Source organism: Oryctolagus cuniculus, chromosome 15 (assembly GCF_051225735.1).
Source record: "Oryctolagus cuniculus isolate XC-2025 breed Fujian yellow rabbit chromosome 15, ASM5122573v1, whole genome shotgun sequence".
Classification (NCBI taxonomy): domain Eukaryota; kingdom Metazoa; phylum Chordata; class Mammalia; order Lagomorpha; family Leporidae; genus Oryctolagus; species Oryctolagus cuniculus.
In genome coordinates, this window is record NC_142881.1 from 89,517,645 (window position 1) to 89,533,916 (window position 16,272).

Consider the following 16,272-nt stretch of genomic DNA (forward strand, 5'->3'; position numbering starts at 1 on the left):
TGGAAGATCTCTTTGTGTTACTCTGCCTTTCAAATATATAATTTTTTTAATTGAAGGAAAACAAAGCCTGGGTCTGCACAATAAGAAATGCCCATTTCTAGAGGTTAAACAGAGGCAGAGAAAGGTAAGTCAGTAAAAGACTGACAAGTGACCCCAGACACAGAAGAAAATTCTGGAGAAGGTACCATCACCAAGTGCAGAGAGTGGAGTGTCTTGTAGTTGTCGTGTGTGCTACTAAGAACTTAGAAAGAACCAACGGCCTGGCAGCAAAAACGTTACTTGTAATCCTACCTAGAACGACTCTGATGGAGAGATGGGGCAAGAGGCCAACTACAGTGGGGTGACGCATGACATGGGAGATAAAACAGATGACTTTCAAACTGCGCTCAAGGTGAACAACGACCTAAAGGAGCACCGAGGGGCCAGCACTGTAGCAAACGCTGCTGCCTGGGATGCCGGCATCCGCTGTGAGTGCCAGTTCAAGTCCCCACTGCTCCACTTCTGATCCAGCCCCCTGCTAGTGCACCTGGTCATGTCAGCAGGAAGTTAGAAACGAGCCTACGTGTGTGAGAGAGGGGCCTAAGGAAGACAAAGCACCCGTGGAGAGGCATGACGCCGCCTCCAGCAGCCTGCGGAGCACGCCTGAGAAGCAGCCCTGTGTTTCACACTACAGAGTCCTGCCCATAGCCCCGGTAACTTTACAGGTGGCCCTAGCCTCCCCTCAGGCCAAGTGGGCTACCCAGTCTGACAACAGTGGGTAATAAGACCCTGGGAGGACTTTCACCCCTGCACACCCAGCAGACCCTTATGTCCAGGAGAAGAGGGCGGCAGGAAGGAGAACTGCAGGCAAGAACTGGACCCCATTCCCTTCCAGCCCGTCTGCACACAGGCTGCGTGCCGTCTCTCCAGAGATGCCCGCCGGCTCCATCAGTGTGCTTCTCCCAGCTCAGCCCCTCGGCTCTTTGCTGAGATGCCCACCCAGCCCGCCAGGTGTATCCTCTCCAAAAACCACGTAACCTTGCTTACCCCGTCAGATTCCCTCCCTGACGGGCGCCCTACCCCATTACACCTTGCTACCTTGCTTACCTCTGCTCTCTGTCTCATGCCTGCACTCTTTCTAGAGCTCCTGAAGACAGGAACCTCTACCTCAGCCATCTCTAGGAAGACGATGGCAGAAAGATGGCCCAAGCGCGTGGGCGTCTGCCACTCACATGGGAGACCCGGACGGAGGTTCCAGGCTCCTGACTTTGGCCTGGCCCAGCCTGGCTGTTGCAGCCATCTGGGGAAGGAATCAGTGGATGGAAGTGTCATCCCTCTCTTTGTAACTCTGCCGTTCATGTGAATAAATATATCTCTCTTTTTTTTTAAAGAGGCATGGAAAACACAAACCATTTATAATTTTTTAGAAGAGCTAGAAAACAGATTCTTTTAAAAACAGACAAAAGAAGATGATTCTTTAATTAAAAGCTAGGTTTCCAGCTTGTATCTGTGAAACAATTCTACCCATTTAATTCCACATGCACAAGGTAGACGGTGATCCTGAAGCCTCTGGGCAGTGTGATTCTGAGCGGTCACAGCTGGACCAGACGCCCTGGTACACTCTCAGTTTCTCTCCCCTGTTTGAGCGGTCACAGCTGGACCAGATGCCCTGGTATACTCTCAGTTTCTCTCCCCTGTTTGAGCGGTCACAGCTGGACCAGACGCCCTGGTACACTCTCAGTTTCTCTCCCCTGTAGATACAAGAAAGCTCTTCAAACACCAGGCACGCTGCGCTGACACTTCAGCAAGGGCTCTGGGCTTTCAGTCTCCAGCCCAACAAACCAAGAGCTGAACACACTGAAAAATCAACAAATCCTCTCACTCAGTGAAGTGAGGTCACAGGGCAAACCCCTACCCCAAACCTGGAGAGCCAGACAGGCAAGAAAACAAGAACAGTAAGGACCTCCCGGAGCAGACTGGCCGGGAGCCACACTCCGGTAGGAAAGCCTGGGCTGTAACTGAGGAAGCGCTGGAGGCTCAAGTACAGATAAGAGAGCTAAATAACGGAGGGGGCAGCATCAGGACCCCACTCTTTTGCGAGTTTTACCTACAGGAGCTCTACTGGGTTCTCATGCTGAGTATCAGAGACAAATCCTCTAAAATGCTTCAGGGGCGGGGGGAAGGCAGAGAACCGGATGGACAACCATTTTGAAAAATATCAGAGTAATCTATGGAGGGTCAGGGCCTAACCTGCAGGGGTTTCATCAGTAGCCTCTGTCTCGGAGGAGAGGGGAGAACAGAGAAGCCGCGTTAGGTTCACAGTCCAGGGGCACAGGCTCACTCCCCACCTCACCACCACACCCCCCGTGGGTACTACTGCTGCTCCTTCTGCCCAGCAAATCAAGTCCAGCTTCAACGAAAAGATTACAAGGCATACTAACATGCCAAAACAAACAAACAAACAAACAAACAACCCGTGTGCAGAGACAGAACACACACTTGGTCCAGATTCAGGTTTGGTAGGTAGGCTGCAGTTACCAGGCTAGGAATCTACAGCTGTGACTGACACGCTAAGGTAACAGATAAGCAGACAGCAGTCAAGACGGGTGATGTAAGCAGAGAAACGCGTACTATCAGAAGTAAAAAATAAATGCTAGAGGGAAGAAATACTGAAGCTAAAAAGAACGCTTTTGATGCACTCCTTAGTAGGGATGAGGGGTAAAACATTCATTAAAATAGTAGCCACGTCAGAAAACCAACAAGCAAGAAGAAACAAAAATGAAATCTCTAGAGGTACGGGAAACTAAGTATCCAGAACTGTCACAATTTATTACCGAAAATGTCAAGTTTTCAAAAGAAATTATGACACAGGCAAAGAAACAGGAAGATGTGATCAGAAAAAAGACAGAAAGCAGGCAACACAAAATGCCTGACAGGGCTTCAATGTTTTTTTTTTTTTTAACAAAGATTCCAAAGCAGCCATTCTGAATATGCTCAAAAATTAAAATAAATCATGCTTGTATGTATCCATCAACATATAATGACTATAAGAAAGAGAAAATAAGGACCAGAAGAATATTCCTAGAAATAATTACTGAAACTTCCCTAATATGATGAAAAATATCAATGTACATATTCCAAGAAGCCCAACAAACTCCAGTAACTCAATTAAAAGTGGCCAAAGGATCTGAGTAGACATTTCACTAAAGAGATGGTCAATAATTACATGAAAAGATGCTCAATATTACTAGGCATCAGAAAAATGAAAATCAAACCACAGCGACATCCCATATCACCTCCACTATAATGACAGAAAATAATATGTACTAATGAGGACGTGGAGGAATCAGCTCTCTCATACACTGACAATGGGAAGAGAGTATGATACAGGCACTCAGGAAAACACTAGAATTCTACGAAAGGTTAAACAATCTTAACATGTGGCCCAGGGATTCTACACTTGGGGATATAGCCAAGAGAATACAAAAGCTATATTCACAGAAAAACGTATACACAAATATTCATAACAGGAGCATTTATAAGAGCCAAAAAGTAGAACCAACATAAACGCATATCAATGGACAGATAAACAAAATATGGTATAACCATACAATGACAGTGTTCAGCTGTAAAAAATAATTAAGTGCCTTACACTACATGGACAATTCTTGAAAACATTATGTCAAGTGAAAGAAGCCAGTTCTAAATGACCACAGATTGTATAATATCATTTATATTAAATGCCCAGAAGGGGCAAGAAGCAGATTAGGAGATGAGGAAGGGGGGTGGCGGGACATGGAGAGTGACTGTTGGGGTGATGACAACATTCTAAGTTTGATTGTGGTGAAAGCTGGACAACTCAGTATCTGTACATTTCAAAGTGGTAAATTTAATAATATGTGAATTACACCTCAATCAAGTTGTTATATAAAAATAAGGCACTATAAGCATTGAAAAATGTATAAAATGTATTTTTTGAGGAACAATGAATGCTGATTTTATTAAGCAAGAAATCTGGGAAAAGGGCATTAGTTTCATTTAATAATCTTTTAACTGTTATTTCCTGATTTTCCAATATTTGTGTGTTACAACGGTAAAAAGACAGAGATTTCTAGAACGAGTGACTGAGTACAATAATGAATGTGCTATGGGTCTAGGAGGCACGTAAATGTATCCTGTGACTTCTACTATGCTGCGGAGAGGCAGCCGGGAGACACAGGATCAGGCTTCAGCTGCTTTATTGAACCATTCTCTGACGCTCGATGTATTGCTGGGGAGGACTGAAGCTGGTGTGGGGAAGAGGATCAGACTGGACGACGGGTCACCTTTGGGCCTAGAGCAACGGACAATGAAGCCAATGACTCCCAGCCCCCACCTCCAACAGTTCCATCAGAGCTAGAAAGAGCGCTTTTTTCCATTTGTCTTAAAAACTGGGATTTCGCATAGTAACGCAACGAAAATTGAGGATGCTCCATCTCTAAAAAGAAAAGACAAGAAGCCCCTTAGACTAAATCTGAGAGAAACAACTCATGAGAACAGAAGAGAGATCTTTAGTGACAGTGCTTCTAACAACTGCTGCAAACGCGGGAAAAGAGTCAAAAAGATGAGGAACCGGTAAAAATTATGCTTTTATCTTCTGTCCTTAATGAGTTGTGCTATGAGAATTAACGGTAAAACTAGTACTCAAACAGTACCTTATACTTTGTGTGTCTGTGTGGTGCACCCACTGTTGAAATCTTTACTTAGTATAGAGTTGAGCTTCTGTATATAAAGCTAATTAAAAATGAATCTTAATGAAGAATGGGAGAGGGAGTAGGAGGTGGGACAAGAGTCGGGGTGGGAGGACAGGTATGGGGGTAAGAACCGCTATAATCCAACAGTTGTACCTATGAAATTTATATTTATTAAATAAAACCTTTATATAAAAAAGAAAATGCTGTGAGAGCTAGAGTAAATACAAAGTCCTATCTTTAAATGTCAGATATACTTACCAATGGTCAGGAAATCCGACCGATATTGACAAGTCATTCCAAAACCAAAATCTCGCCAAAAGCCAGAATCCTTTTTATGAACCTTAAGTTAAAAAAAAAATCAGTTTATTCCCTTAAGAATTGAAGTTTTAAACAATAAAGGAACAAAAATATTTTCCAAAATATTTTTTCCTGTCATTCAAGTGGGATCACATGCATTTATATTATATATAAAACCTCAAAATAAAAAATTATAGTGATTCGCACCAACTTTTTGCCACTTCCAATCTAACTGAATTCAAGCCCTGTACAAGGGGCAAGCTGAGGTTGCTAGTGGTCAGCGTGGGGCCCACCTTCAAGGGGTTTACTTTCTGAGAGGGCAGCAGTCACACAAAACACCTGTCACACGCATCGACTCTTACCTGAGTGCACGCTCAGCATCCGTCCCCCATCTCGCCTGGTGGGCAGTGCTGCTTTGGTACTCCCTGGCCCCACGCAGCCCAGGAGCTACAGGAAGCACTGTAGCCTCATAGTAGCCAAGACTACTCTACCAGTGAGACCACTTCTCCCCACTACATAGGAACTGGTTCACTATCAGGATCCAATAAAATTCAGGCCAACAAGTAAAAGGAGAAGGTTGTTGGAAACTTTGGAAAACAAAGTCCCCTGGTTTTCTGAGACAGCTGCTAGAAAAGACACTTGCGGGGCCGGCGCTGTGGTGTAGTGGGTAAAGCAGTGCCGGTTCCAGTCCCAGCTGCTCCACTTCCAACCCAGCTCTCTGCTGTGGCTGGGGAAAGCAGCAGCAGATGGCCCAAGTCCTTGGGTCTCTGCACCCACATGGGAGACCCGGAAGAAGCTCCTGGCTCCTGGCTTTGGATCGGCGCAGCTCCAGCTGTTGCAGCCAATTGGGGAGTGAACCAGCAGATGGAAGACCTCTCTCTCTCTTTCTCTGCCTCTCCTCTCTCTGTGTAACTCTGACTTTCAAATAAATAAATAAATCTTTTAAAGAAAATACACTTGTTCTTTTTGGATGGCTGAGAGCAGGGCCCAGCAAACTACAGCCTAGGACTAATGTGCTCTGCTGTTGGCTTTTCTAAGTAATCTTACTAAATCACAGCACACTCACTTGTTTGTAAGTTGTGCTCTGAGAGCTGTGATGCTACAGCAGTCCAGTCCGGGTGCAGCAGGCCTGTACGGCTTGCACAGCCTCACACATTTCTTATCTGGTTTTACACAGAGCAGTTGGCTGACCCCTGGTGCAGGACGTAGACGCGACACTTGGAACTCCTGCAGCCCTTTTCTACCGCGAGGGAAACCAGCTTTAAAGGGAAGCTGTAGGGGCGGGTGTGCAGGCTTTGTGGGGTAAGCCGCTGCCCGGGAAGCCCACATCCTACACCGCAGGGCCAGTCTGAGTCCTGGCTGCTCTGCTTCCAATCCGGCTTCCTGCTAACGCATCCTGAGAGACAGCAGATGATGGCTCAGGTGCCTGGTCCCCAGCCACTCAGACAAGACCCGGATGCACTTCTGGGCCCCTGCCTTTGGTCTGACCCAGCCCTGATATTGTGGGTCTCTGGGGAGTCAGTCAGTGGATGGAAGATTTCTCTCTCTCCCTTTCTACCTGGCTTTTAAAGTAGATGAAAACAAATAAGCATTTTTTAAAATAAAATAAAGCTGTCACCTGAGTCCAAGTAGAGAAAGAAATTAAAAATCAGGGCTTTGATGCCCTCAGAATCACTTCTGCTTAGAAGCTGAAGCCTGATTCATACTTTCAACACGTTTAATCTGCTAGGTACGGCTCCAGTAACTGGAATCCAGCAGTGCACACAGGTGACAAAGGCCTTGGCCCACAGAGCCTTCCCTTTGGTGAGAAAATAGCAGATAAGTAAACCTACTTACTAGGGGGTGACACATACTGGGAAGAAAGTCACAGCACAGAGAGCACACACAGGGGACGATCTAACCTGGGCAGAACAGCGCAGAGCTGCCCTGGGGTGTGAAGGGGCCTGGACGACACGAGGGAGCGAGCAGTGCACTCTCTGGGAAGCCGATCACTCCCGGTCACGAGGGCAGCGTGTGCAGTGACCCCGAGGAGGGGCATGCCTGGAGTGTCCATGAGGGAGCGAGCAGTGCACTCTCTGGGAAGCCGATCACTCCCGGTCACGAGGGCAGCGTGTGCAGTGACCCCGAGGAGGGGCATGCCTGGAGTGTCTGACAAACAGGAGACTGACAGTGTGAGGCCTGGGGTTAAGACAGGGCTGCTCGTACTTCCTAAAGATAAGCTACGGGATTACGGCATTTCTGTGTGCTTAGGGGGATGATGCGAGGCAAAATGAGGACAGGCGGCAGGAGGGTGAAGCTGCAAGGGACGCGCTCCAGTTCCCTGCCAAAGGCTGCCGTGCCTTCAGGCAGCTCTACGTGGGGGCGGGAGAGGCTGGGCAGCAAGGCTGGCGGAGCTCAGGAGAGCAGCAGAAAGAGAACTTGCCGCTGCTTCTCCTTTCCCAGTGAACGAGCAAGCAAGGCATGTGGCGGGGGGCAGCGAGGGGCTGCAGGGTGCAGAAAGGGCGTGCAGGACACTAGGGCAGCCCCGGACCCGCAGGCCCGGGGTCACAGAGGCAAAGCCATGCCATGTATGGAGCAGGGCTGTGTGTGGGCCACTGCTCTGGCCTTCAGTAACAGTCACCCTGAACCAGGTTGAAGTTCCATGAGAGAACGCTGGGAGGTGCACAGAACAGAGCAGGTAGGCACGCGCCAATGGGACTGTGGAACAGCCTGGCCACGGAGTCTGAGTTGGGCAGGGAGAAGGGTGAGGATACGGATGTGAGAGAGAGAGGACAGACGCCTCACCTAGACTGCTGTTCTGAGATAGCTCCCTTGAAGACACCAAGCTGGAGTTGAAGCTGACAGATGAGGAGTGGGCCAAGTGAAAAGATGTGCTTGGGGAAGAGTTCCGGCAAACCGGAAGTTTGGGCCGAGGCTTGAAGGGTGGTGACTCAGAGTCAGAGAGGGTGAGGTGCCCCCCGGTGCAGGCCAGGGCTCGGCAAGCCTGTCTTGTAAAAGGCCAGCAGGACACAGTCCCTGTCACAGCTCCCCACCTCTGCCACTGCAGAGGGAAAGCTGTCACTGACAGTAACTAACCCACAGGAGCAAGCTGTGTCCCAGTACACTGTCTTCATGGACACTGAAATTTGAACTTCCTCTAATTTCCATGTGCCATGAAATGATGAATTTTTTTTAACCATTAACACTATAACCACCGTTAACTCATGGGCCACATGAGGTGGAGAAGCGGCCTAGAAGGGGCTACTGGGCTGTGCTGTAGACAACACTGGGTGCCCGGTCTCGTGGCCGGTGCTTCATCCTGACGGCAATGAGAAGCCTGCAAAGAGCCGCAGCAGGAGTAATGTGGTGTTTTCAGAGGATCACTCTGGCTGGAGTAGCAAGAATGGATCAGAGGCGGCCAGACGGCAGGTGAGGAGTCCAGGTAAGAGGCAGCATCTCATAGCAAGGGATGGGGAGCTGGAGGTGTGGACGGCTGTAGTATGTACGAAAAAGTGAATGGACGTGCAAACGATTCAGGACACGGGACTGACAGAAGTCGGCGAGCGACGGACTGGTGGGGTAGGGTGGGGGGCGAGGAGGATGGCGCCAGCCGCAGTCCTGACCGCGGGCCTGAGATGGTGTTCCACAGCCGGGGGAGGGTCAGCTTGAACAGCAGCACCAGGGAGCTGGATGTGGGCTGCAGAGCGCCTGAGCGGTCTGTGGGGCAGCCAAGAGACATTCCCGTGGATGGCAGGAACACGAAGTTCTGCAGGGGACGAGTTTTGAGAGCAGTGGGGAAAGCTGGGAGGCACTGGCACAGAGGCAGGATCCACTGGGAAGCAAGGAGTGACCCCGGGGCCCTGAGGGCTGGGCTCAGCTAGGACGGAGTGCGCACTTTCTTTTCTCGTTGTTTCCTGTGGGGGCATTCCTTTCCTTTCTAGGATGTAAACCCCAGGACTCCTGCGGATGCTGATCACTGCTACGGCTTCCAGCCTCGGCTAATACTAAGCACACAGGAGCTTTCAATACACATTTGCTTGGTGAGCATTTGGTGCAGCGCTGGAATCCCTTACCAAGCTGCCTGGGTTCAAGTCCCGGAGCCACTGGAGTCCCGTCCTTACTGACGCTCACCCTGAGAAGCAGGCGACGATGGCTCCCGAGTCTCTGACACCCGTGGCGAGATCCGGATTGAGTTCCAGATCCAGGGTTTTACTTTTTATTTTTTATTTTTATTTATTTTTTTGACAGGCAGAGTGGACAGTGAGAGAGAGAGACAGAGAGAAAGGTCTTCCTTTTGCCGTTGGTTCACCCTCCAATGGTCGCCGTGGCCAGTGCGTTGCGGCTGGCGCACCGCGCTGATCCGAAGGCAGGAGCCAGGTGCTTCTCCTGGTCTCCCATGGGGTGCAGGGCCCAAGCGCTTGGGCCATCCTCCACTGCACTCCTGGGCCACAGCAGAGAGCTGGCCTGGAAGAGGGGCAACTGGGACAGAATCTGGCGCCCCGACCGGGACTAGAACCCGGTGTGCCGGCACCACAGGTGGAGGATTAGCCTATTGAGCCGCTGCACCGGCGGTTTTGTCTGATTCTTAAAGTAACACTTTTCACCGAGAAGAGTGGAAGGAAACTCGAGTCACCGGTGGTCCCAATCACTGGTATTTTCTTGTGTTGCCTAGCCTGTCCTCCTAAGCACGTCTTGAGCTTATCCACACAGAGCCTGCAAGTCCAGCCCTGGGCCCCTCCCCTTGGACGCCTGATACCCTGGCTCCAGCTGTGGTCCGAATCTCCCCTCTCTCAGCCCCTCCCCTTTCCTCACCCCTGTACTTGGTTTGCCAGCAAGCTCTGTGAGCTCCATCTCCGAACCGTGTTCAGCCTTCCTCCTAATTACCACCCTGGCCACCTCCTGTCTACGTGGACCGCCTCCTGCCGTGGCCGCACACAGTCCGCCCTTCTCTGGGAAGAAGTCTCCACACCAAGTGCAGCATTCAAGCCCCTCCTGCCATGACGGGACTCAGCTCTGTGTGCAACACCCACCCACTGTGCCCCTGTGCCCCAGTGCCTCACAAGCCGAGGACTGTTCCTCTGCCTGCGGCCGCCTTCCCCTAGCCACTGCCAGCTGATGCCTTCCTGCCGCCTGCACGGCTCCTCCAGCAGCCCCACCCCAGGAAGGCCTTTCTGGCCAAATGCAGCACCAAAACCACCTACTTCACTCTCACAACTCAGCCTTACCATCGGGTTTTACTCCGTCTCTTCCTGCTAGAATAAAGGTCTTTGTGATCAGGTAACTATGTCTGTTCCAGGTGCCAGGGCTCCAGTTCTGAATGGTGCCTGGTATAGAATGGACTCTTGACTTGACATGGGGGTCCATTCAACAGAGGCAGCCTGTGCGGCAGACTGGGGCCACACTGCCCAGGCTCTGGGCCCCCCTGGGGCACACACCCAATGGCAGCACAGCTGTTTCTCATCTGTCAAAGGGGCTAGTAACGGCACCTACCTCGGAGGTTCTCAGGAGCACCCTGCGTACAGTAAAGGGCACATGAATACTAGCACTGTCGTGACACTGCCATCTGAAACACACCTATGGGCACTGCCTCTACATTACACTGCTGTGTTCTCCACTCTCACGTTTCCCTCTTGATACGTGACAGTCACCCAAGCAACCGGAGCTGATTTAAAGTAACAGGGGATATGCAGAGATGATATGTAAAACACCACATTACCTGAGGAACCTGAGTATCCCTGAGGATGACGACGGCTGACTGATTCAGAAACTACGATGTGGGAGCCAAGTGTGCTATGACCACTGGGGTCACTGGTTCTGGGCCCTTAGCTGAGAGTGCTCGGTAGAACACTGTGTGTGCCACATACACACCTTCCGACTTCGAAATCCCAAATGGCTACTCGCTTCCTTTTCATCATGTGTTTCAGCAACAACTACTTAGACTTAAACAAAAGGTTTACTTTTTTTTGCGGGGGGGGGGGTTCACTACCATTTTATTACCAGGGCTTCCTCTCTTAACATGTTTTCAGGTCTCATTATGTCAGGCCGAAAAAATGTGAGAAACACATTTGGAGCCCATGACTGTCCAAAACCGTCTATTTTGCCTTCAAACAGTAGGTCAAATAAGGATTCTAGAGTCAAAGTTGTTTTCCTTCAGAATTCCATGGTTTCCTTCACTGCTTTCTGGCACCACTACTGTAAAGAAAGTGAACTCCATCCTGACTCTCATCCCTTTGTGGATAAGCAAGGTCTTGCTGCTTTAATGTCTCTGCAAGCTATCAGGCTGTGCCCTCACAGCTGTTCTCTTGCATTTCCCTAGCTATGCAGAGCTTTCTTCAGTTTCCTCCCCCTCTATTCTCTTTGCCCCCTTCCTGAACTAGTAAGAAACAACCTCTGAGCTCTGGATTGGCTCTCCGTGTCCCCACTTTCCTCTCGCGCTCTCTCTTGCTCCTGGTCTTGTCCTGCTGGCCTGCCTTCTAGTTCACAGACCTGTTTCAGCTGTGACCAATCCAGTGTTCAGTCCTTTACTGATTTTTCTATCTTCAGTTTCCAAGTTCTGATGCTTTTTCAGTAGATCTCATTTTACGCAATTAATACACATATTTAGTCTCCCTAAAGATGTATTTTTTAAAGTTGTTTTCTATTGATATTCATATTCTTATGTGTTAACTCTTCTGTTTGTTAAAATTTGGTGCTGCTCTTTCATGGTGCTTTCATTGAAAACGTTTGATTATTCTTGTTAGCTGCTATTCATTTTTGTTTCAAAAATCACTGTTGAAACATCCATGGCTGTCAGCTATGATCACAGGGGCTGTCCCCACTAACAGCAGATAAGGGCAAAGCATGGTTCCGGGAGAGCGTGCCCACAGCAGCTCATCTTTGGGGTCCAGGCTCCCTGTCCCTCCAGCTCCAGGGACCACACAGACTGCTTTACTTACTGGTCAATTCCTGTGAGGCACACCCCAGAGAGGCACACACACTCCATGTCCCCTTCACTCCCTGTCTGCTGTGAGCTCAGAGGAGGCGAGGCAGCCCCATGTTCATGCACTATTCGCCTGAACAAATTCTGGATTTTTCCGTCTAGCAATCCTATACCAAATGTTGTCATCTTACAGACATTTCTCAAATCATGTCTGCCAATGGTTTCTCTCCTTTTCCAAAATTGATATACCTACTTATTTTTAATAAAATCATGTGCTGCTTAATGATGGGGCCCTGTGTTAGACGGTTCTGACATTGTGTGAACATCAGAGAGTGACACAAATCTATGTGGTGCAGGTCAATCCCTCGGCATGGCCTCAAGGGATGCAGTTAACAGTGTGTATGAGGCTGCTGCCAGCACAACATGGCATACTGCTCTACAGTAAGCTTGTATGGAAGGAGTACACTCCAATGGCTAAAAAGTATACTAGGACAGCCGGCGCCATGGCTTACTAGGCTAATCCTCCGCCTGCGGTGCCAGCACTCCAGGTTCTAGTCCCAGTTGGGGCGCCGGTTCTGTCCTGGTTGCTCCTCTTCCAGGCCAGCTCTCTGCTGTGGCCCAGGAAGGCCGTGGAGGATGGCCCAAGTGCTTGGGTCCTGCACCTGCAAGGGAGACCAGGAGGAAGCACCTGGCTCCTGATCGGCACAGTGCGCTGGCTATAGTGGCCATTTGGGGGGTGAACCAATGGAAAGAAGACCTTTCTCTCTGTCTCTCTCTCTAACTCTGTCAAAAAAAAAAAAAAAAAAAAGCATACTAGGACAAAGACATGAAGCAGTCACATAGTTGTTTATCATCAAGGATTATGTACTGCACGCAACCGCACACGCTCCACTTCTACACAATCAGCAGAACAGCAGTGCAGGTCTGTCTACATGTGCGTCATCACAGACAAGTGGGTACCCTGTGGCACTACAATGTCAGGACGGCCACCCCACCAGGTGACAGGAATTTTCCAGTGCCTTTGTCATCCCAGGAGATCACTGTTTGATATTTGGTCCATCACTGACCAAAACATTTATGCAGCACATGACTGCAATTCACTCTTACAAAGGATTTGGGGTGTTGGATCAGGCAGATGTGGGTGCTCATTCTGCCATTAAAAAATTATTTATTTACTTGAAAGGCAGACTGACAGAGAAAGAGACGGATATCTTCTATCTACTGGCTCATTCCCCAAATGCCAGAAACATCCAGGGCAGAGCCAGGTTGCAGTCAGGAGCCCAGAACTCCCTGGACTCCCACATGGGTGGCAGGCATCAGTGCTGCCTCCCAGGATGCACCAGCAGAAAGCTAAGTCGGAAGCAGAGTAGCCAGGTACGGAATGTGGGTGTCCCAAGCTCCGGCTTAACCACAGCACACGCCCCCAATTTGTCATTTTGATCATATTTTATCTAAATTCATAAATAACACCAACCTCCAGCTAAGATGGAGGTGAATGACTGTGCTTTGCCAGGCACTGGTATCAAGATAATGGCATTTTGCAATATATTAAGTAGATCATATGGCACGAATGTTATCAGTTTGTTGAAAATTTGAGAAAACTTACCAATTACACATTTTATCAATGTACTTAGGGTAATTTTTGATACTGTTCTATTTTTTGATTTTTTTTTTTTTTTTTTTTGACAGGCAGAGTGGACAGTGAGAGAGAGAGACAGAGAGAAAGGTCTTCCTTTTGCCGTTGGTTCACCCTCCAATGGCCGCCGTGGCTGGCGCATTGCGCTGATCCAAAGCCAGGAGCCAGGTGCTTCTCCTGGTCTCCCATAGGGTGCAGGGCCCAAGCACCTGGGCCATCCTCCACTGCACTCCTGGGCCACAGCAGAGAGCTGGCCTGGAAGAGGAGCAACCAGGACAGAATCCGGCACCCCGACCAGGACTAGAACCTGGGGTGCCGGCGCCGCAGGTGGAGGATTAGCCTAGTGAGCTGCGGTGCTGGCCTATTTTTTGATCTTTTAAAAACATTTTTACTTATTTAATTGAAAGGCAGAGTGAGTTGGGGGGGGCAGGGGAAATCAAATCAATCTTCCATCTGACGGTCTACACCGCAAATGACCAAACAGCTGGGACTGATCCAGACCAAAGCCAGGAGCCTGTCACTCCATGTCTCCCATGTGGTTGGCAAGGGCCCATGTATTAGGGTCATTCTCGGCTGCTTTCCAAGGCCCATTAGCAGGGAGCTGGACTGAAGGCAGAGAAGCCGAGACTCAAAGCTGTGCTTGGATAAAGCACCTCAAGCAGCTCAAGCTGTTGTGCCAGAATGCCAGTCCTAGTTTCTCAAATGGCTCTTAGCCTCTTCAGAACTTCCTTTTCTTTTTATTTCTAAAATACTACATGAACTGAACTTGTGCTTCTATTTCATAAATTCTTAAGTCTTTTATTCAATATCTTAAAACTTCACCATGTCTGGGGCTGGTGCTGTGGTGCAGCAGGTTAAAGCCCCGGCCTGAAGTGCCAGCATCCCATGTGGGTGCCGGTTTGAGTCCCGGCTGCTCCTCTTCTGATCTAGCTCTCTGCTGTGGCCAGAAGAAGCAATGGAGGACGGCCCAAGTGCCTGGGGCCTTGCACCTGTGTAGGAGACCTGGAAGAGGCTCCTGGCTCCTGGCTCCTGGCTTCGGATCGGCACAGCTCCAGCCACTGCGGCCATCTGGGGAGTGAACCAGCAGGTGGAAGACCTCTCTGTCTCTACCTCTCTCTGCAACTCTTTCAAATAAAATAAAATAAATCTTAAAAAAAAAAAAACTCACCATCTAAAACTGCTTTCTCTCAATGCTTTCATATTCTCCCAATGTTAATATTTTCCTTTGTACCCTGAATCTGCCCATTTCATGATAAATAATTTTTTTGCACATAAATAATAAGGCCCTATATTTGTCAATCTATTTTGTTTTACTAAGCTCTGCCTTCATCTTTTACTTTCTTCCTGCTCTCCCTGGAGTTATTTTTTCATTTGTTTTTAAACATCTTAAATTGATTTCTCAGTTTATTTGTTTCCACTTTTTCTAATTTTTTATTTATTTAAAAGGCAGATAGACAGAGATCTTCCATCTGCAGGCTCACTCCTCAGACACCCATAATGGCTAGGGCCGGGCCAGGCTGAAGCCAGGAGCACATCTCAAGCTGGGTCTCACAATGTGGGTGGCAGGGGCCCATCTACTGAGCCATCACTGCTCCCTTCAAGAGAGTGCATTAGCAAGAAGCTGGATTTGGAAGCGGAGTGGGACTTGAACTTGGGCACACAGATAAGAGATGTGGGCATCCCAAGTGACATCTTAACACACACCTTCACCAAACTTTCTGTTAATGCTAACAATAAAAGATTATGCTAAATGTAAACTTGTTAACATAGCCTGGAATAAAAAAAATCTGTAGAAAAACTGGTGAAATTCTAATAAAACCTGTAGTATAGTTAACTTACTGCTACTTATTTCTCAATTCTGACAAATACACCATCGTTACATAAGTGGTTGGCCTCAGGGGGAACCGAACAAAGCATAAGAATTCCCTGTACTAGCTCCACAACTTTTCCATAAACCTAAATTATTCCAAAGTATTAAATTAAAAAATCTTTACAAAGGTTATGTAACTATAGCTTTGGCAGTAACTCTAAGTTTTGAAACATGGCATTCCCATTCCCTGACTTTCATGTAATTTTCCATAAGTATATATTACCCATTCTTAGTTATTTAACAGAGTAGTTTTACTTTCTAGTTAGTAGGGTGTTCAAATTAAATTTTTAGTATCACTAAAAATAAGCTGTACAGAAATGACTGTACAAATCCACCTTCTAGAACATGAGGTTCTTTTTTTCCTCATACTACTGACATCTAATTCTGAAGCAATAAATGTGAAAGCATTTTATTAAGAGATGTGGGTATTGGAAATGTATTTGTGATAACTACAGTTTTTCTACTTGTACAACAAAGGAAGTCTAGGAAAGGTTTTTGGGATCTTTCATGACTGACAATATAAAGGTCACCGCCGGGGCCAGCACTGTGGTGTAGCAGGTTAAGCTTCCGCCTGCGGTGCCAGCATCCCATGTGGGGGCACCGGTTCTGATCCAGCTCTCTGGTAATGCACCTAGGAAAACAGTGGAGGATGGCTCAAGTGCTTGGGCCCCCGCACCCACAGGGGAGACCTGGAAGAAGCTCCTGGCTCCTGGCTTCAGACTGGCCCAGCTCTGGCTGTTGTAGCCATATGGGGAGTGAACCAGTGGATGGAAAATTTTTCTCTCTCTATGTCTCTGCCTCTCTCTGTTTGTAACTCTGCCTCTCAAATAAATAATAAATAAATCTTAAAAAAAAAAGT

General features: G+C 48.4%; 1 protein-coding gene across 4 annotated transcripts in view; it reads right to left on the minus strand.

The window, feature by feature from the left end:
• CSGALNACT2 (chondroitin sulfate N-acetylgalactosaminyltransferase 2) overlaps positions 1-16,272 on the minus strand; it is a 49,438-nt gene that overhangs the window by 2,608 nt on the left and 30,558 nt on the right. For 3 of the 4 annotated variants that reach the window (XM_002722500.5, XM_089313703.1, XM_070058380.2), the window contains one exon: positions 4,971-5,052. In XM_002722500.5, coding sequence (XP_002722546.1) covers positions 4,971-5,052 — 82 coding nt within the window. Of the gene's footprint in view, positions 1-4,970; positions 5,053-12,147; positions 16,045-16,272 lie in introns of those variants that run through there. The other variant, XM_089313704.1, reaches the window with a different exon arrangement.